At 44.3% G+C, this 18,077-nt stretch overlaps 1 protein-coding gene across 6 annotated transcripts in view; it reads left to right on the forward strand.

Moving 5' to 3' along the window:
• Synd (protein kinase C and casein kinase substrate in neurons protein Synd) overlaps positions 1 to 18,077 on the forward strand; it is a 116,729-nt gene that overhangs the window by 61,161 nt on the left and 37,491 nt on the right. Inside the window, exons 1-2 of one of the 6 annotated variants that reach the window (XM_019047941.2) lie at positions 3,690 to 3,829; positions 6,095 to 6,352. The exons of 2 other annotated variants lie outside the window; for them this stretch is intronic. In XM_019047941.2, the coding sequence (XP_018903486.2) occupies positions 6,175 to 6,352 (178 nt within the window). In that variant the 5' untranslated portion in view covers positions 3,690 to 3,829; positions 6,095 to 6,174. Of the gene's footprint in view, positions 1 to 3,689; positions 3,830 to 6,094; positions 6,353 to 18,077 lie in introns of those variants that run through there. 3 more of the 6 variants (XM_019047938.2, XM_019047940.2, XM_072304515.1) reach the window with 3 other exon arrangements.

Genomic DNA, 18,077 nt, shown 5'->3' on the forward strand with positions numbered 1-18,077 from the left:
TAAGTCATTAATCTGAACGAATCTTTTGAATTATGTGAAGGAGAGCGTCTCATTTGCGTTCTATGTTAGCATTAATCATATTCTAAGTGCATTTTGATTTCTGTTTCAGGTAAGATTATCAGCCCTTTTGAAGTGCAGACAAAGCAAGTTTGGCGCCGATAAGGTATGCTCCTTTGTTTTCTGTTTTAAAGAAATGTTTAACACTACTTTATCAAAATAATTTTTACTTTATGATAAATTTTTATATTAATTACTTAAATTGAATCATGAACCTTAATTTTGAATACTCTTTTATTTTTATTTCAAATCAGTCCATTAATTATTGCGAATTTTATCTAATCCTTAAGTTTTTATCTTTTTTTTATGGCTTTCAATCTTTCATATTTCTTAATATTTTATTTATTTATATGTCATTACTTTTGAAATTATTTTAGGCTCTAAAAAAATTGAGATGTATTATATGATTGCTAGTGATCTTCAAAACGTATTAAAAACATGAAGTCGTGAAACATTTGACACAATTCTAGTCATCGTATAAGGCGATAATGGCTTTTTTCTCTTCGAAAAATTGAAATCGAAGCGCAAATTCTGAGCAATGGAGAGAGGTTGTTTCGCCCTTTTATCATCGGCATTTTCCTCAATTCAAACGTATGTTAAATACTAAACTCAAGATGAAAGAGACCACCTCACCTGAAATCGATTTTTATAATGGATTTAAATGGAGGAAACCACTGTTGCCAACGTGTAAGAATCGCCACTGGGAGGAATCGCTCGGTCTGTGTTGTGATGTTTGTTGCGTCTCTCTGGGGAGTTGAGGACACGGGCTATGATGGTGACGACCGTTATATCGAGTTGCATCAACGAAATAGCTCAACACTTGAATAACCAATGAGCCGAGATTCCACCGGGTGGGGGGGGAGGGGGGGGCGCAGTAGGAAGAGCCTTCAACCGCGTCAGTGCAGTGGAAAGGCGAAACAATCCGTTGCATGTTGCATCCGTGAAATATTTGCCTCCAGAACTGCTATCGCTGCGGATCGACTTAGTTGGTGGGTTACACATGGATTGCATTTTGCAAAAAGGAACCAAAAGCATTGCAATGTTGCCAAGATTGTGCAACTTCATTCTTTGCAATTAATGTACCGAAATCATGCAAAAATTTAAAATTTACATGGTAATTTTTGTCTTAAATTTACAGTTTTTAGGGTGTAAGGAAGAAATTGTTCCTGGATGATCAGGATTTTCTTCCGGAACAAAAGAAGCAGCACAATCTTTGCAACATTGAAATACTCTTGGTTCCTTTTTGCAAAATGCAATCCACATTGTATCAAAAATGGCTCGAAATCCGAAATAAGTCATATGGCGAAATGTATTACAGGGCTGCTACAGTTAGGGAAAACCGAGAAATTTCAGGGAACTTTGAATAGTCAGTGAAAACAACGAAAATATCAGGGGAAATTCGTTTAATCACCTTTGTTTGCTTCCTAGAATGTGTTTGACGTTTCAAACAACAAATTTCGTCTGAAAACTAATTCTATTTCTTTGTCTTAACCATCTGACATGGCCTCAGTTGTCAACGAATTTCACCAAAATATGTGCGGCGAATGGGAAAAATGTCAGGGGATTTCATTTTCTAAATTCTATGGCATCTCTGAGAGAGGTATTATTCGTCGATGCTCTACTCTCAAATGATGCACAAATTGTATAATAAAACTGCTTCAAATCCAATGTTGGAGGGACTATATTTTTTAAAATTTTCCGGGGGAGGCCCACCCTTCTTACTCTGGGGAGGGGGACATCCACAAACCCCCCATCTGACATCAACAAATGCCTGCCGTCCCCCCCCCCCCCCTCCGACTCACTTTGGATCCACCCTGATGAGACAAGATCCACCACTGCGACGAGTCCATTCGCCACTTGCCAAAAATCATCCGATTCTAACGGGACACGAGTCCGTTGTGCGACTCGAGAGATGAAAAGCTTTACGATCTTTGGAAGCAGGAACCAGTTTGGCGGATCGGCCGAAGCCTCAAGTCCAAGATCCCGACCCCGCTCCCCTCCCGGGCCCGCGCTGGACCTCTGCCCAGCTATTCTATCCACCTCGCCCCCCCCCCCCCCCCCCCCCGCGGTCGGCCATTCATAAGTTCCCTCGCAGCCTCTTTACCAAGCGCGGTTCTAAATCATTCGGGTATGCGGAAAAGTTTACTCATGCCGCGGTCCGGTCCGGTCGGTGACGTATCGCATTTCTGGACGGATTGAGGCTCCGCTTGAAAAAGGGGTCCATGACACATCGGCTGGAGATGCCTCCTCGATGCAGGGTCAAGTTCTTTTATCGGCCTTTGACCTCCATTCGGAGATACTCTCGGGTCGTTCTCCCTGCGGAGTGCGGACAGGTGCTTTTTTGTCGATCTTTGATCACTTGAACACGTTTAAATCAAAAGGAGCTGTATCTGACGCAGGCGATCAGTCGAATCAGGCATGTTGCATAGTCAAATATTTATACTTAGATTGAAATTCTGATTATTCTCCTAATTTTAGACAAAATAGTTCATTTCCCATGTAAGACAAAATTCGCTAGAAGCCTCCTCGATGTGGGGTCAAGTTCTTTTGTCGACCTTTGACCTCCATTCGGAGATACTCTCGGGCCGTTCTCCCTGCGGAGTGCGGACAGGTGCTTTTTTGTCGATCTTTGATCATTTGAACACAACACATTTAAATCAAAAGGAACTGTATCTGACGCAGGCGATCAGTCGAATTAGGCAATGTATTAAATGCCTAGGCGAATTGTCAAATATGTATACTTAGATTGAAATTCTGATTATTTTCCTGATTTTAGACAAAATAGTTCATTTCTCATGTAAGAAAGAATTCTCTAGAAGTCTTCTCGATGTGGGGTCAAGTTCGGCTTTTGACCTCCATTCAGAAAAACTCAGGTGGGCTGATCGTTGAAATCGGTAGACAAAGCTATAGACAAAGATGACAAAAAGGATATGGAGGGATCCTATTGGTGGAAGCGAATGGTTGCAATGGACAAAAAATGTAGATAATAGACCAACTGACGGCAACCCACGGGAGACCCAATAGTTACACCATCATTTACTCGTACTCCCTTACTCCGTAAGAAGCACCCATTTCAACCAAGCGATTAAAGGATCCAAGCGGTAGGAGCGATCCTATGATCGTTCCTGGCTCCTTACGTCCTCTTTGTCTATAGCTTTGTCTATCAATTTCAACACTCAGCTCGCAGGTCGTTATTCCTGCGGAGTGCGGACAGGTGCGTTTTTGTTGATCTTTAATCATTTGGACACATTTAAATCAAAAGAAACTATATCTGACGCAGGCAATCAGTCGAATCAGGCATTTCATCAAATTAAGTTACAGGTTTTTTTACAAAGGAGGTGAAAAGATGGAGAGGGAACCATATGAATTCAAAAGAAACCTGCGTTTTAACAATATGGCAAGCCGAGCTCAGTAATATTCCCATTTTTTTGCCAAGTTTGACAATGTGTAATTTTCGCGCAGCTGTAAGTTGCAGAGTCGCAAGGCAGTCAGATTTCACTCGTTTTTTGAGGTTAAACCAAATTTAATTAAAAAATATTCATGCTCAACACAGCATTTCCTTTTTTTCATCTACGGTCGGTTCATTAGCAAGACGATCTCTCACTCAAAATTTTCAAAAATTCCTGTCTGACAAATCCAGCATTTCCCCCGTGTGGGCGTATTATATAATGAGTAAAGTTCGTCATTAAGTTAATGACAAGTTAGTGATGTAAGTGCACTTCGGTGATAGTGCTGGACCCGTCTTCCGAGCATGCAAAACTTGAAACCTCGCGTAAGTACTCATTGCTCTGCTTTGGCACGGAGTTTCGATTAAATTATTATTTCTAAAATTTATTTTCGAGAAAAATTAATCTTTGCTCTTACAACGTTCACAGGGTTGCCACATTCAGGAAGTACCAGGATAATTAGGAAATGTCAGGGCATTATAAAAAGTCAGGGATTACCTGGAAATGTCAGGGAAAATGACGCAAATGTGAGGGAAAATGTTTGGGTCACCTTTATTTGCTGTCTGGAACGGATTCAACGTTTTGAACAACACATTTTGTCTAAAAACTATTCCTAATAATGTCTTATTAACCATCTGGCTTATCTTCAATCGTTTAGCTACTAGCTGCCAGCAAATTGTCGTGGGCATCACTTTTGAGTGCTTGGGTTCGGGCACGAAAAGGCAAAACGCCTTCGGTATACCGTGTAGGCAACACGGGCATCCATCGAGCAGGTATAGTTGCATCCAGGCGCCGTTAAACCCCGTTCTAAATGAGGTTACCGGGTACCTTTATCTACTTAAACGAATACCATGATTCATCTGTCCTGTAGCAGATGTAAAGGGTGAACTTACCCTAAAACAGAGTAGGGTAGAATAGCATAAAGTATACCTCATTCTTCCTTTGGGATTCACGAAGTGAAGTGAAGTGTATTTTGGTGGGGTGGGTGGGGGGGGGGGTATCGTCAGATGGGGAATTTCGTCAAATGGAGGTACTGTAAAAGAACGGATTTTTTCTGTTGGAGGTGGTACTGAATTTCTTGAGAATGTACTGAAATAGTACTGTAAAAGTACTTATTTTTGACCAGTCTGTATTAGTAGACACCCAGACCAAAAAAGAGATTGTCGCTTACGTTATTTTAGACACCCTGACCAAAATAGAGATTGTCGCTTACGTTATTTTAGACACCCTGACCAAAATAGAGATTGTCGTTTACGTTATTTTAGATACCCTGACCAAAATAGAGATTGTCGCTTACGTTATTTTAGACACCCGGACCAAAATTGAGATTGTCGCGCTTACGTTATTTTAGACACCCTGACCAAAATAGAGATTGTCACTTACGTTATTTTGAAAAAAAAAAAAAAAAATCGGTTCAATTACGGAAGCGAGCAACGAGAGCGACCTGTCTGTCTGGACAGGCCGCGCGCCATGCGTTGGCCGCTCCGAACGTAGCGCTAAACCAAACCCGCTCAAATTCCGTCGAGATCAAAACGCTGATACGCGCTTTTAGCTGATCGCGGGAGGCGGAGTACGCAACGGAGATGTTAATTGGCGACTTTCTAGCGGGTAATTAGCGGGTAAAAGTGGCCGCGGCGCGCATTTCCAGTCGGCGCTCCGCGAAAAACCCCCGGCCCGACCCGGCGCCAACTTTTCGAACCCGTTTTCGGCTTCGGCTCGGGCGCGTCCGACTGGAAAGCCGCGCGGTGGCGGAGGCCCTCGCGACTCGCGAGTCGCGGATTGGGAACGCGCCAGCCGCTCGCCCGGGCCCGGCGTGGCTGCGGCTCGAGAGCGGGTGGTCGGGTACGGATGGCACTTTCGTCCGATCGACGCGCTGGAAAAGTCGACGAGGACTTTTTCGAAACAACCCCATGAGCCGAGGATATTCTTATCAGGGTGACAAGTACTTGGAAAGTCCGGGATCACTTGGAAAAGTCAGGGGCCTTTCAAATATCACATTGGAAAAAAAAACTCCGGTCCTGGTAGCCGTACTTTGGGGGTATAATGCCGTGCCAAGGAAAAACGCCGTATAGACTTCCAGGCGTTGCCAAATTTTCGTCGGTAAATCACGAGTTTTCGGGAAAATTTGTAAACATTTTTCTTCCAATTTTTCAGGTTATTTCAGGTAATTTTTCAGGAAGTACTGAAAAATTGCGGAAGTTCCGCAGAAGGTCCGGAATTTTTTTAATTTTTTGATAATTGTTTGATCATTTTTGGCTCAATTTGAGCGAGAAATTCAAAATTTTGAAATTTTTCGAATTTCGTCAAATGGAGGTACTGAAAAAGTACTGAATTTTTCTATCGAGGAGGTACTGAATTACTTGGGAATGTACTAAAAAAGTACTGTAAAAGTACTGATTTTTGACCAGCCTGTTTTTGTAGATACCCTGGTAAATATTGAACGTAGTAAGTTGCCGTTCGGACGAATCTTATTATGTTTAGCTAATCTACCAGAATCAAGAATCAAAACAAGATTCTGTGACCAGCGCAACTGAACAATTTGCACCCCTGTGGTATCTGATAATATTCCGATAACTTTCTTGGTTCGACAGGAGGATTCGGATGGAGCCTCGCGACGCAAGTGAGTGATTGGTCGTCAGAGCAGTAAAGCAGGTGAATTCTCGCCAGTCCGATGGAGACCTCCCTATCCCTGCCCGCCCACGCTGGAGACCCTATGCCCCCGGCCCCTCTCCTACGACACCGTCCCCATGTCAAGCGGACCGGCTCTCCGAAAAAGGGCCCCGGGCCCCTCAGAGCGGTCGGCCACGATACCCTCGTCAGGGGTAAACTCACCAACCCCTCGGGCACCGGTACGCTTTTAGATTTTGGCTGTTTCAGGTGGCGACGATTTTGCAAGTCGCAATACTGGACAGGGTTGCCACAGTCGGGGAAAACCGGGAAATGTCAGGAAAAATTTGTTAAGTCACCTTCATTTGCTTTCTAGAGCAATGGGTTTAAAGTTTCGAACGACAAATTTTGCCTAGTAACTATTTTTTATCATGCCCTCTTAACCATCCGTTACATCTCCAATTGTCAGAGAATTTCACCAGAATGTGTCAGGGAAATGTCAGGGCATTTCATTCTCTAAATTCTGCGGCAACCCTGATTTTATGAAGGGAATAGGATGGACATGGTCAGCGAAAAATGGGAAAAGTTCGGGGGAAAAGGTCGGGGTTGCCCCAGTCAGGAAAAACCGGGAAATGTCAGAGAATTTTAAAAAGTCAGGGAAAACCTAGAAATGTCGAAAATGACGAAAGTGTGGGGAATTTTTTTTAAATTACTTCTATTAGTTTTCTAGAGTGGATTTGACGTTTAGATCAACGAATTTTGCCTGGAAACTTCTTAAAATTATGCTTTTTGGCCAAACGATATAACCTCAATCGTCAGGGATTTCACTCGAACGTGTCAGAAAATCAGTGAATTTTATTTTCTAAATTTTGTGGCAACTCTGAAGAGTGTAAGTGACGATTGATGCGTGCAACGCAGTTTGTGACGTGTTAGCGATTGATCGATCGATCTGCCATTTAAACCCAAGGAAGAAAATCGATTATCAGGCTGTTTGCAAACAATCGATTATTTAACATAGCTTCAAATGTGGAAGTATCGATAGTCTGTGAGTATAACTTTTCTCCGGGACCCACTCACAAGATCGCGAGAGGAATCCGCGAACCACGCATGAATGGATCTCCGCGCCCCGAGACCCCCGTTGGGAGCTTGTGTCATTAGCCTGAACACCCCCCCCCCCCCCCTCGTTGCATAGGCCCTCAAGCTTCATCGTTGCCGGATAATGCTAACGGCTGGTAGGTCTTCAGTGATGAAGAACGCTGGTTGGGTGTGTCAGTTGCTTGCATGTCGTAAGAAAGATGGGTACAGTCAGGAAAAACTTGGAAATCCAAGAAAAATGAAGACGGGGTCTAGCATCAGAATTTACCCAATTCTATCAGAATTTGAGGTCCATCAGGTTTTGAGAATAAATCGGTCGTAAAATCAGGATTTGAGTAAAGTCGGCCATCCGATCGGATTTTTTTATCGAGCTATTTTTGTGCTATAAATTTTTCTCCGCAAAAAACAGGATTTGGAAAAATTATGAAATCAGGATTTAGCAGTCATAAATCAGGATTTGGCAGTCTAAAATCAGGATTTAGCAGTCAAAAATCAGGATAAATTAGGATTTCATGAGGATTTCCCGTACGTACTGGGAAAAAACTAGATACCCTGCAGGGAAAAATAATTTTTTAGGCAGGAATGCTTGGCAAGTGGCGAGGTGTGAATGATCGATTGAAGATATTGCCCCATTTGAAGCTACGGTAAAGAATCGATTATTGAGGTGTTCGTTGCCAACACTTGTTTATAGATCCTTTCCCGGTAGCTTTAAATGGCAGATCAATCGATGTATCGCAAAGCACGCCACGCCACTGCTCTTAACGGGCCCTACGTTTCAGATTGCCCTTTCCATTATAGAAACCCTTTTCCCCTCAGAAATTATAAGGAAGACCTTTTTATGGCTCGGCGCTCTGCGCGTATAAATTGCCGCGATTTTGTGAAAAATACATTATTTTCACGGCAGTTTGGCAACGGGAAATGGGATTTAGCCGGGCTTCCAATTTCTAAAACCCGTTTATGACGTCATCCACCGTGGTCACGCATACCATGATCTCTTCCACCTTGGATTCATCAATCGGTGATTCACACATTTGCACTGGTTACTCAACGTAAAACTCAAATGAAAGCAAAGTGGATGAAACCAAGGGTGTCTGTATTGCGGTGGATGACGTCACAATCCGAATTTTTCGAAGCGGATTATCTCGGTTAAGGGGCCGTTCAAGTATTACGTAACGCACTTTTCCCGATTTTTTATCCCTTCCCCTCCCCCCTCCACCGAGTAACGCACCCGTAACGCAGCCCTACACCCCCCTCTTAATCTGTAACAAATGGGGGCGGCAAGGGCGGTATTTTCAATTTTTCGCACCTTTTTTTCAAAGCCCCCCCCCCCCCCCCCCCGCGCTCGGATTTGTCACGTAACGCTGGGCTTGACCCCAATCGCCCCCCCCCCCCCGCTGTAACGCACCGTAACGCTGGCTCAAACCTTCCTCTTCCCCCTAAGCGCGTTACTTAATACTTGAATGGTCCCTCATATTGAACGTGGAGAGTTCAAGGTCGTCACAGTCAGGGAAAACCGGGAAATGTCACGGAATATCAAAATGTCAGGGAAAACCGAGAAATGTCAGGGAAAATGACGAAAATGTGAGGGAAAATTTGTTAAACCACCTTCACACACCCATCTTTCAAACACCCATTTGTTTTTTAGAATGGATTTGCGGTTTCGAACAACAAATTTTGCCTAAAAACTATTTCCAGTCATGCCTTCTTTACCATCCGTCACATCTTCAATTGTTAGGGAATTTCACCGAAATGTGTCTGGGAAATCAGGGAATTCCATTTTCTGAATTTTGTGGCAACCCTGGAGTTGCTGTTTGGACAGATCTTATTATTTTTAGCTAATCTGCAAGAATTAATCATCGAAACACGATTCTGTGTCCGGTGCAACTGACCCATTCGACTAACTCCAACAGTCCAACCGCAATGGAGATGTTGCATGTGTGAGGGATTTGCGATTTGACTGTTGTTTCTTATGTAAAAGTTCGCGAGAAACACGATGGTGCCACTGGTTTTCTCTGAAATCAACTCTCAAGCGCAAAAAAAGCTCTCAAAGTGAGGCCAAAATTGAGGGGATATCCCGCCCTACCCTGAGAGTCCACCTATACATCAAAACAAACTCTCCATGCAAAGATAGGGAGCAAATACATTGACAGGGCTGCCACTTTATTTGGGGACTCCAAAACTGAAAACACGGCATCACTGCTAATGTATTTGCTCCCTATCTTTGCATGGAGAGTTTGTATTGATGTAGAAGTGGACTCTCAGGATAGCGTGGGATATCACCTTCATTTTGGCCTCAACTTGAGAGCTTTTTTTGAGCTTGGGAGTTGATTTTAGAGAAAACCAGTGGCACCATCGTGTTTCTCGCGAACTTTTACACAAGATTGAATGGTCAAATCGCAAATCCCTCACACATGCCACATCTCCATTTTTTCCTCGGAGTCGATGGCGAACGTCATCGCCTTGACGTCGCAACGAAAGTGTCACCGCGTCACGTCACGTCGGGACGCCGCCGCCGTCGCGACGAGCGGAGCCCTGGCGTCGAAACGACGTCGTAAGCACTTAACGTCCTGGTGCCGGGTCCGCTGGGGGCCGGGCCGGCTGGACGGCGCACGGGTCCGTGCCATTGGCCGGTGGCGACCCATCAGTTCGGAATCTAATTGAGGAACAAGGCCGCCCGTCCCGGCCCGCGATAGCCTCGCCAGGCCGCATCAGTATTCCGCCGAGACCCGGCAATCGCCGTTCGGATCGCTGCAGTTTTATGTCCCTCCTCGCGGTCGGTTTAATGGGCTCGCAAGGAGAGTGCTTCTCGTCGGGGTGAGGTGAGGTGCGAGAGGGTGGACGAGGTCCGCGATTTCCGGAGTGGATGTGCGGTCGGCTCGGAAACGAATCTGAGTTCACGATTTTTCAGCGGCTCGGAATGGAGATGTCGCATGTGTGAGGAAGTTGCGATGTGACTATTGATTCTGATGGGAAAGTTCGCTAGGAACACGATGGTGCCACTGGTTTTCTCTGAAATCAACTCCCAAGCTCACAAAAAGCTCTCAAGTTGAGGCCGAAATGGAGGGGATATCCCACGCTATCCTGAGAGTCCACGTCTACATCAAGACGAACTCTCCATGCGAAGATAAGGAGCAAATACATTAGCAGGGTTGCTACTTTATTTGGGGACTCCAAAACTGAAATCACGGCAACCCTGCTAATTTATTTGCTCCCTATCTTTGCATGGAGAGTTTGTTTTGATGTAGACATGGACTCTCAGGGTTGGGTGGGATATCCCCTCCATTTTGGCTTCTCTTCGAGAGCTTTTTTTGAGCTTGGGAGATGATTTCAGAGAAAACCAATGGCACCATCGTGTTTCTCGCGATCTTTTACTTAAGAATCAACTGTCAAATCGCAAATTCCTCACACATGCAACTTCTCCATTATGCGCCAAAATATGCTAACTTGTGAGCCGTGTAACGTGTTACGATAGCGTTGTGGACAGAGCGTATGAATCAAATGAGAAATCACATCAACTTGAATCTCCTTGTCAAGGAAAAATATAGCGAGGATGCTCCTGAGCATAAACTTATGACGCTTCGTGTACCAGTGTTCGAACACGATATTATACTGGAATCGCGGTCCGTTATCTGGAGGAAATTGTGAGGAGCGAGGAGGGTCAGTGGTTAGAAGTACGATGAAGAAACGTCGTATGAACATGCGAGAGTTGCTAGATCTCCTCAGATAAAATGTTTATTTTGGAGGAAAGTCATGAATAGTTATCCTCCGAGTTGCCACAGTCAGGAAATGCCGGGAAACGTCAGGGAATTTTAAAAATTTAGGGACAGCCTGGAAATGTCAGGAAAAATGACGAAAATGTCAGGGGAAAATGTTCAAGTCACATTTATTTCCTTTCTAAAATGGATTTGACGCTTTGGACAACAAATTTGCTCTGTAAACTATTTCAAATTATGTATTTTTAAGCATCTGGCAAGTCTGGCATATCCTCGACTGTCAGGGAATTTTACCAAAATTTGACAGAGAGATCAAGGAAATTTCTGGGAATTTTATTTTCTAAATTCTGTGGGGACCCTGTTTCCTTGATATCTCCATTAACTCGTCGCCTACCTGACATAAGGGCGTAACTGTCCCATGCAATGAACCCTGTCTTCCATACGTTTTAATGCTTTTCCGGGCTCATCTCAATGTGTAGTTACGCCCCTATGTCAGCCAAGCGACGAACTCTAGATGAAGTTGCAAACAAAATACTCTAAAAATCGAAAGAAAGATATTCACAAGTTTACGAGGAAATTTGCGATTTGTCGATGGAACTTTGGCAATGTCTGAAGGTTCATAAAGCGTTTTACTTAGCACGGCAGTATCGGTGCGCGGCGATAATTCCGCGTCTGCTGTGCGCGAGTATCGAGTGAGGAGCATATTTTTTCGGAACTAACGAGTCGTGGCCAATTGATTTCTCAATTCGGACGCCGGACAGCTCCTTCCGTGCGGACCCCCATGCTCCCGCCGGCCGGCCAATCGGACAGTGTCAAGGCTCTTGACCTCGGATACCACCGGTGGCGCGGTGCTCCAGTATTTCTTCGAGCGAATTTTATTTAGAAGCTCGGTACTACTTTTGTGCCCGAACTTTCGAGCTGCTATTCCATTTGAGTTCGAAACTTCCGATTCGGTGACTGCAACGGACGGATGCACACCGAAAAAAATAATATGCTGTTTGAGCATCTAGGATGTCAAAAATGTGTCTGGTGATCCCAAAATGCTGCCTTTACTGCCCCCGCAGTTAATTTTACATCCTGTGAATGCAAATTCAACTGCGGGGGCAGTAAAGGCAGCATCTTGGGATCACCAGACACATTTTTAACATCCTAGATGCTAAAACAGCATATTATTTTTTTCGGTGCAGGACGGATTCGCTGACGGATTCGGATTGCGACGTTGGTGGGTGATTTTGGTACCACCTCTCGAGGTGGTTCTAAAAAAGGCTCGATCAGGGTGTCTGCAAGTCCGGAATTTCCGGAAAGTCCGGAAATAGTACCGATTCTTTAAGGGGGGTCCGGAAGTACGGAAAAGTGCGGAAATTTCGCAATAGGTCCGGAATTTTTGTCATTTTGTCTCAAATTGAGTGAGAAATTCAAATTTTTGAAATTTTTTGAATTTCGTCAACTGGAGGTATTGAAAAAGTACTGAATTTTTCTGTTGAGGAGATACTGCATTTCTTGGGAATGGTCTGAAAAAGTACTGTAAAAGTACTGATTTTTGGCCAGCCTGTTTTAGTAGACACCCTGTCGATCTATCGGAAACCAACGGATCTGATTGGTCGAATCTGGTAACAACGGTGTCCACTCGTGTTGGTGATTGCTGATTGATGAGATAAACCGGGACAGAATTTCCCAAAGAGGTTCGGAACTTTAAATAAAATTCGCTGTATATCTTCGATGTATCGGTGATGCTGATGATGCTGTTGGTGTAGTAGCCGAATTCTGTAGTCGATAGCAACGATTTTTTGGCTCACTGGTGCAGGAGGAAGGAGCTCCTCGTAGAGATCTCAACATGTGTTGCTGTATGTATCGCGCTTTTTACGTATTTTTGGGTAATTTTTATCGATTTCTGTCAGTTTTTGGGACCTAGATGTTTGCAGGCCATCTCTTCCAAAAGGTCTGGAAAGTCTCTTAGATCCAGAGTCTAGGCTCTTAAAAAATTACTCTTTATTTGATCGGATATTTGCTGGAACTAAAAGGAAATATGCGTAAATTAAGAGACTTTGCTCTCAATTCAAGCATGAAATCCAATTGAATCAAGAGAATTTTTTAAGAGTCTGGACTCTGGATCCAAGAGACTTTTTTCCAGTGTGCAACAATGTACACACCCCTCAATTCTCGATTTTAACAGGAGTTTATTTCCTAGATTGTCACTCATTAGTGTATAAAATACCAATTTCCGTGGTGCATGTGAAACATCAGCTCTGGAGACCCTCCTCTAACCTCTCTTGGCGACTGGTTGAGACTCATGCTTTCGGGAATGCATCACCTCCTTATGGACAATTAGATGAGAGCAACAGTCATCTTACCTACCAGGTGGACGATGAGCTTCGGGTGACGTCATGAGCTATAGAAGTTTACCAAATTTCTGTTTGTTTGCAAAACAATATTCTCAACACGTTGTCAAGCATCCACCTAGTAGGGAGGTCGACAATTGAAATTGTGGAGTCCCGAAAGTGAAAGCTTCCATCATTGCCAAATACCCATGGAGGGTAGCTCTCTTTTTCTCCGGGTTGTATAGCTGGAGCGAACCCTAACTTTTTCATGCCATGCTCAGCAGCCTGATGTTGCCCAATTTTGTGTTGGTCGGGTAGACATAGATGACATAGGTTAAAAGGCGGAGCGTGATTGGTCGGCTATGTCTTATCGCTGCTTTGTCGTGCCTATGTCGGCCACCCGACAGAACTTTCGACTGGGTAAAGGCACCTCTTAAGTTTTTGGCTGTATGTAGTCCATTCCACCTGACAAAGGCACGACAAAGCGGCGATAAGACATTGCTGACCAATCACGCTCCGCCTTTAAACCTATGTCATCTATGTCCACGCGACAAACACAAAATGGAGGTGTTGCATGTGTGAGGAATTCTCTATTTGACTGTTGATTCCTATGTAAAAGTTCGCGAGAAACACGATGGTGCCACTGGTTTTCTCTGAAATCAACTCCCAAGCTCAAAAAAAGCTCTCAAGTTGAGGCCAAAATAGAGATATCGCATCGGATATCCCACGCTATCCGAGAGTCCTCATCTACATCAAGACAAACTCTCCATGCAAAGATAGGGAGCAAATACATTGACAGGGCTGCCACTTTATTTGGGGACTCTAAAACTGAAAACGCGACATCACTGCTAATGTATTTGCTCCCTATCTTTGCATGGAGAGTTTGTCTTGATTTAGACGTGGACTCTCAGGATAGCGTGGGATATCCCCTCCATTTCGGCCTCAACCTGAGAGCTTTAATTGAGCTTGGGAGTTGATTTCAGAGAAAACCAGTGGCACAATCGTGTTTCTCGCGAACTTTTACCCAAGAATCGATAGTTAAATCGCTAATCCCTAACACATGCAACATCTCCATTTCAACAATCAGGCTGCTGGTATCAATTTGAATTTTTAGTCTTTGTCGACGGAGATCCTCTTTTCAGCCGACGACAATCGCAAATGTACTTTCGTTGACATGACACTTTCGTCGACATGAAATCCGCTCTCCCGAATACAGCCCGATGGAGACCCCATTAGAAATGAACATCTCGTCTCCTAATGGCGCAGCACTTCGCCTTCCTCGCCACGCAAGACGCTCGCGATGGAGGCACTTTCGAGTGCTTTGGGTGGGCGTCGCCAACTGCCGAGTCGCTCGCGCGGGTTAGGCAACGCGCCCGGACCAACGCAACACCACCGGCCGTTCCTTCTCCCGTTCTGGCAGCGGCACTTCCTACGCCTTCGTCTTGAGGAAGAGCGTCGTATCGACACTCAAATGCCGCCAAATTTCACCGGGTTAAAAAGCTCATTTTCGACGAAAGTTGAGAACATTCTTCCCTGGAATGGAGATGTTGCATGTGTGAGGAATTTGCGATTTGACTGTTGATTCTTACGTAAAAGTTCGCGAGAAACACGATGGTGCTACTGGTTTTCTCTGAAATCAACTCCCAAGCTCAAAAAAAGCTCTCAAGTTGAGGCCAAAATGGAGGGGATATCCCACGCTATCCTGAGAGTCCACCTCTATATCAAGACTAACTCTCCATGCAAAGATAGGGAGCAAATACTTTAGCAAGGTTGCCGTGTTTTCAGTTTTGGAGGTCCCAAATAAAGTGGCAGCCCTGCTAATGTATTTGCTCCCTATCTTTGCATGGAGAGTTTGTCTTGATATAGGTGGACTCTCAGGGTAGGGTGAGATATCCCCTCCATTTTGGCCTCAACTTGAGAGTTTTTTTTGAGCTTGGGAGTTGATTTCAGAGATAACTAGTGGCACCATCGTGTTTCTCGCGAACTTTTACGTAAGAATCAACAGTCATATCGCAAATTCCTCACACATACAACGTCTCCATTTTCAGATATTTTAGATCAAAATGCGAATGAAATTCTGCCAAGGATGCATCATCCTCTGTCCACATAAATCTTGCTCGCTTTCCTGTATCCTTCGCCTAAAAGAGCGCGCCTCAGTATTTCTCTCGCTAACTACTTCTTGAGAGCTTTTTTTGAGCTTGGGAGTTGATATCAGAGAAAAGCAGTGGCTTCGTCGTGTTTCACGCGAACTTTTACGTATGAATCGATAGTCAAATCACAAATTCCTCGCACATGCAACATCTCCATTTGGCAACGTCTGAAAGCTCGCACGGCGTTTTTCCTTAGCGATGCTCGGGGCCGGGTCCCGAGCGGCGGAGCTGGTCGTGGGGGCTCGGCGCGGAGAAAGTGTCGCGGGGACAGGAAGCGATCCGAGGCCGAAAATCGAGCCAAAACGCCGGGCGTCGATGACTCCTCGGCGTCGGAGGATCGATGGATTTGGCAGACGACGCCGCGTCTGACGACGGATCCGCTCGCGGGAGGTGATGGAGGTGTCGAGGCAGGCGGCCAACCCGGGAAGCGGAGGAACAACCGGGTCGTGACTCTGACTCCGCGGTCAAGTGAGTGTGCCGTGTGCACCGACGAAATATTTCACTGACCTAGCACTTACGGAGCAAGGAGCGTGGATATGCACTGCAGTGAGGATAAAAAATTGCGGGGTATTTAGACGTACCGTCCGTTCCGGACCCAGAGGCCAAAATTGCCGGGTACTGGAGCCGTAGCTTCGACTGCTCCGGGTGCTGCGCTCGGAACTTTCGGCCTCCGAGCCCGGAACCCGGACAGTGTGTCTAAATATCGGGTTGCCACAGTCATGGAAAACCGGGAAATGTCAGGGAAAATGACGAATATGACGAAAATGTCAGGGAAAATTTGTTAAATCAACTTCATTTTTTCGAAAATGGGTTTGAGATTTCGAACAACCTGAAAACTATTTTGAATTACGCCTTTTCAACCACCCGTCAGATCTTTCAATTGTCAGGGAATTCCACCAAAATGTGTCAGGGAAATCAGGAAAATGTCAGGGAATTGTATTTTCTCCTGTATCCTGTTGAATAAAATGGATGGTTTCAGTAGACAAAGGGAGATTCACTGTAAAAGAGAAGTAGAGAAGAAACTCGGTGAAATCACGAGTTTTTCTGCCGGGTGCTGCGCTGGCTGCTGATCACCTGCGTTAGGTTATAGTAGACAGTCATTGAAGTCTTAATCTCCCTACACTTCGTGGAGGAGAATTAGTGATTACATGCAAAAGTGGCTGTAGGAGGAGAAAATTTAATGCTTGATAGGACTATTCCCTAAATTTTCCCTAACTTTTCACGGTCGAATAGAACTTTTTACCTTTTCCAGGTATTCTCTAACTTTTTGAGAACTTGCGACTCTGCATCCAAGAAAAAGTGAAGGTGTGAGCCATTCTGGATGTCAAAAAAGTGAGTGAGAACTTATAAAATACTAAATTACCCGCTACAGCAGTTCCTTTAGCAATGCCAAGATTTAAAACGAACTGCTGTGGCAGGTAATTCAGCATGTATGAAGTTCACTTTTTTTTTGAAATCCAGAATGTCAAATCGACCTTAATTTTATTTTCGGTGTGGGATACTTCCCTTGATGATGCCTTTTCATTAAAATTTTCCATGTTCCACTCATTTTTACCAAGCCTCTTGGAAAGTGTACGAGGTCTCTTGATTTTACCTTCGACGTATGTTTTATGTGACTCAAGACAGAAAATTCGTACGATTTTCTGCTCATGATCCTAAAATAGATGCTCTCGGACAAAGTAAATTCCTATGTAAATTCCAGAGCATAAATTGTAGAACTGAATCATCTTTATTGCACCACTCCAATATACTCATCCTGACGGATCCGACAAGATCAGGGCTTTCAACTTTCGGCGACTGTGCACGTTCTAAAAAAGCTTCAAAGAAACTTCCAGTGCTAGCGCTTTATACTCCTAAAAAGCGCCGCACAGTGGATCGAGTCAATCAGAGAGGTCGGACAAGAAATTTTTTTCTAAAACTGCCAATTTTGACGTTATTTTGTCACACTTTAAAATTCAAGGGGTGCTTCTAGAAGACAATTTTACGAAAAAACAGGGTGTCTACAAGTCCGGAATTTCCGGAAAGTCCAGAAATAGTACTAATTTTTTTAGGGTGGTCCGGAAAGTACCTACTGAAAAAGTGTGGAAATTCCGCAAAAAGGTCCGGAATTTTTTTTAATTTTTTTAAATTTTTTGTCGCAATTTTAAATTTTTGAAATTTTTCGAGTTTCGTCAAATGGAGGTACTAGAAAAGTACGGAATTTTTCTATTGGAGGAGGCACTGAATTTCTTGATAAGGTACTGAAAAAGCACTATATAAGTACTTATTTTTGGTTAGCCTGTTTTAGTAGACACCCTGAAAAAACAATGGAACACTTTAAGAACCTCAAAGATTTGTATAAACGGAGTAATAAGCGTTTAAAGTCTCCAAATTTTGTCCGACCTTTCCCATCGACTCGATCCGCTGTGCGCTGGAGCAGAGTGCGCCGACTTTTCGTCGCTCCTCTAAAGTAAGGGCGTAGCTCTATTTACTCATGAGCCCCTGAAAGTATGGTTTTATATGTAAAACGAGGCCCACGTAGAAATTAAGGTACGCCGTTCCGTCGGAGGAACGAGGATTTATACGATTGGCACTCTGATCAAGCAAAGCACACTTACGCTGCGACGCTACCTGATTAAGCTTTTAGCGAAATTACTGGCAGGCTGCTCAGAATTTACAGTGCCGGAAAGAGGGCAAGGGGGAGTGTCCTCG

This window comes from Bemisia tabaci, chromosome 9, assembly GCF_918797505.1.
Source record: "Bemisia tabaci chromosome 9, PGI_BMITA_v3".
Taxonomy (NCBI): domain Eukaryota; kingdom Metazoa; phylum Arthropoda; class Insecta; order Hemiptera; family Aleyrodidae; genus Bemisia; species Bemisia tabaci.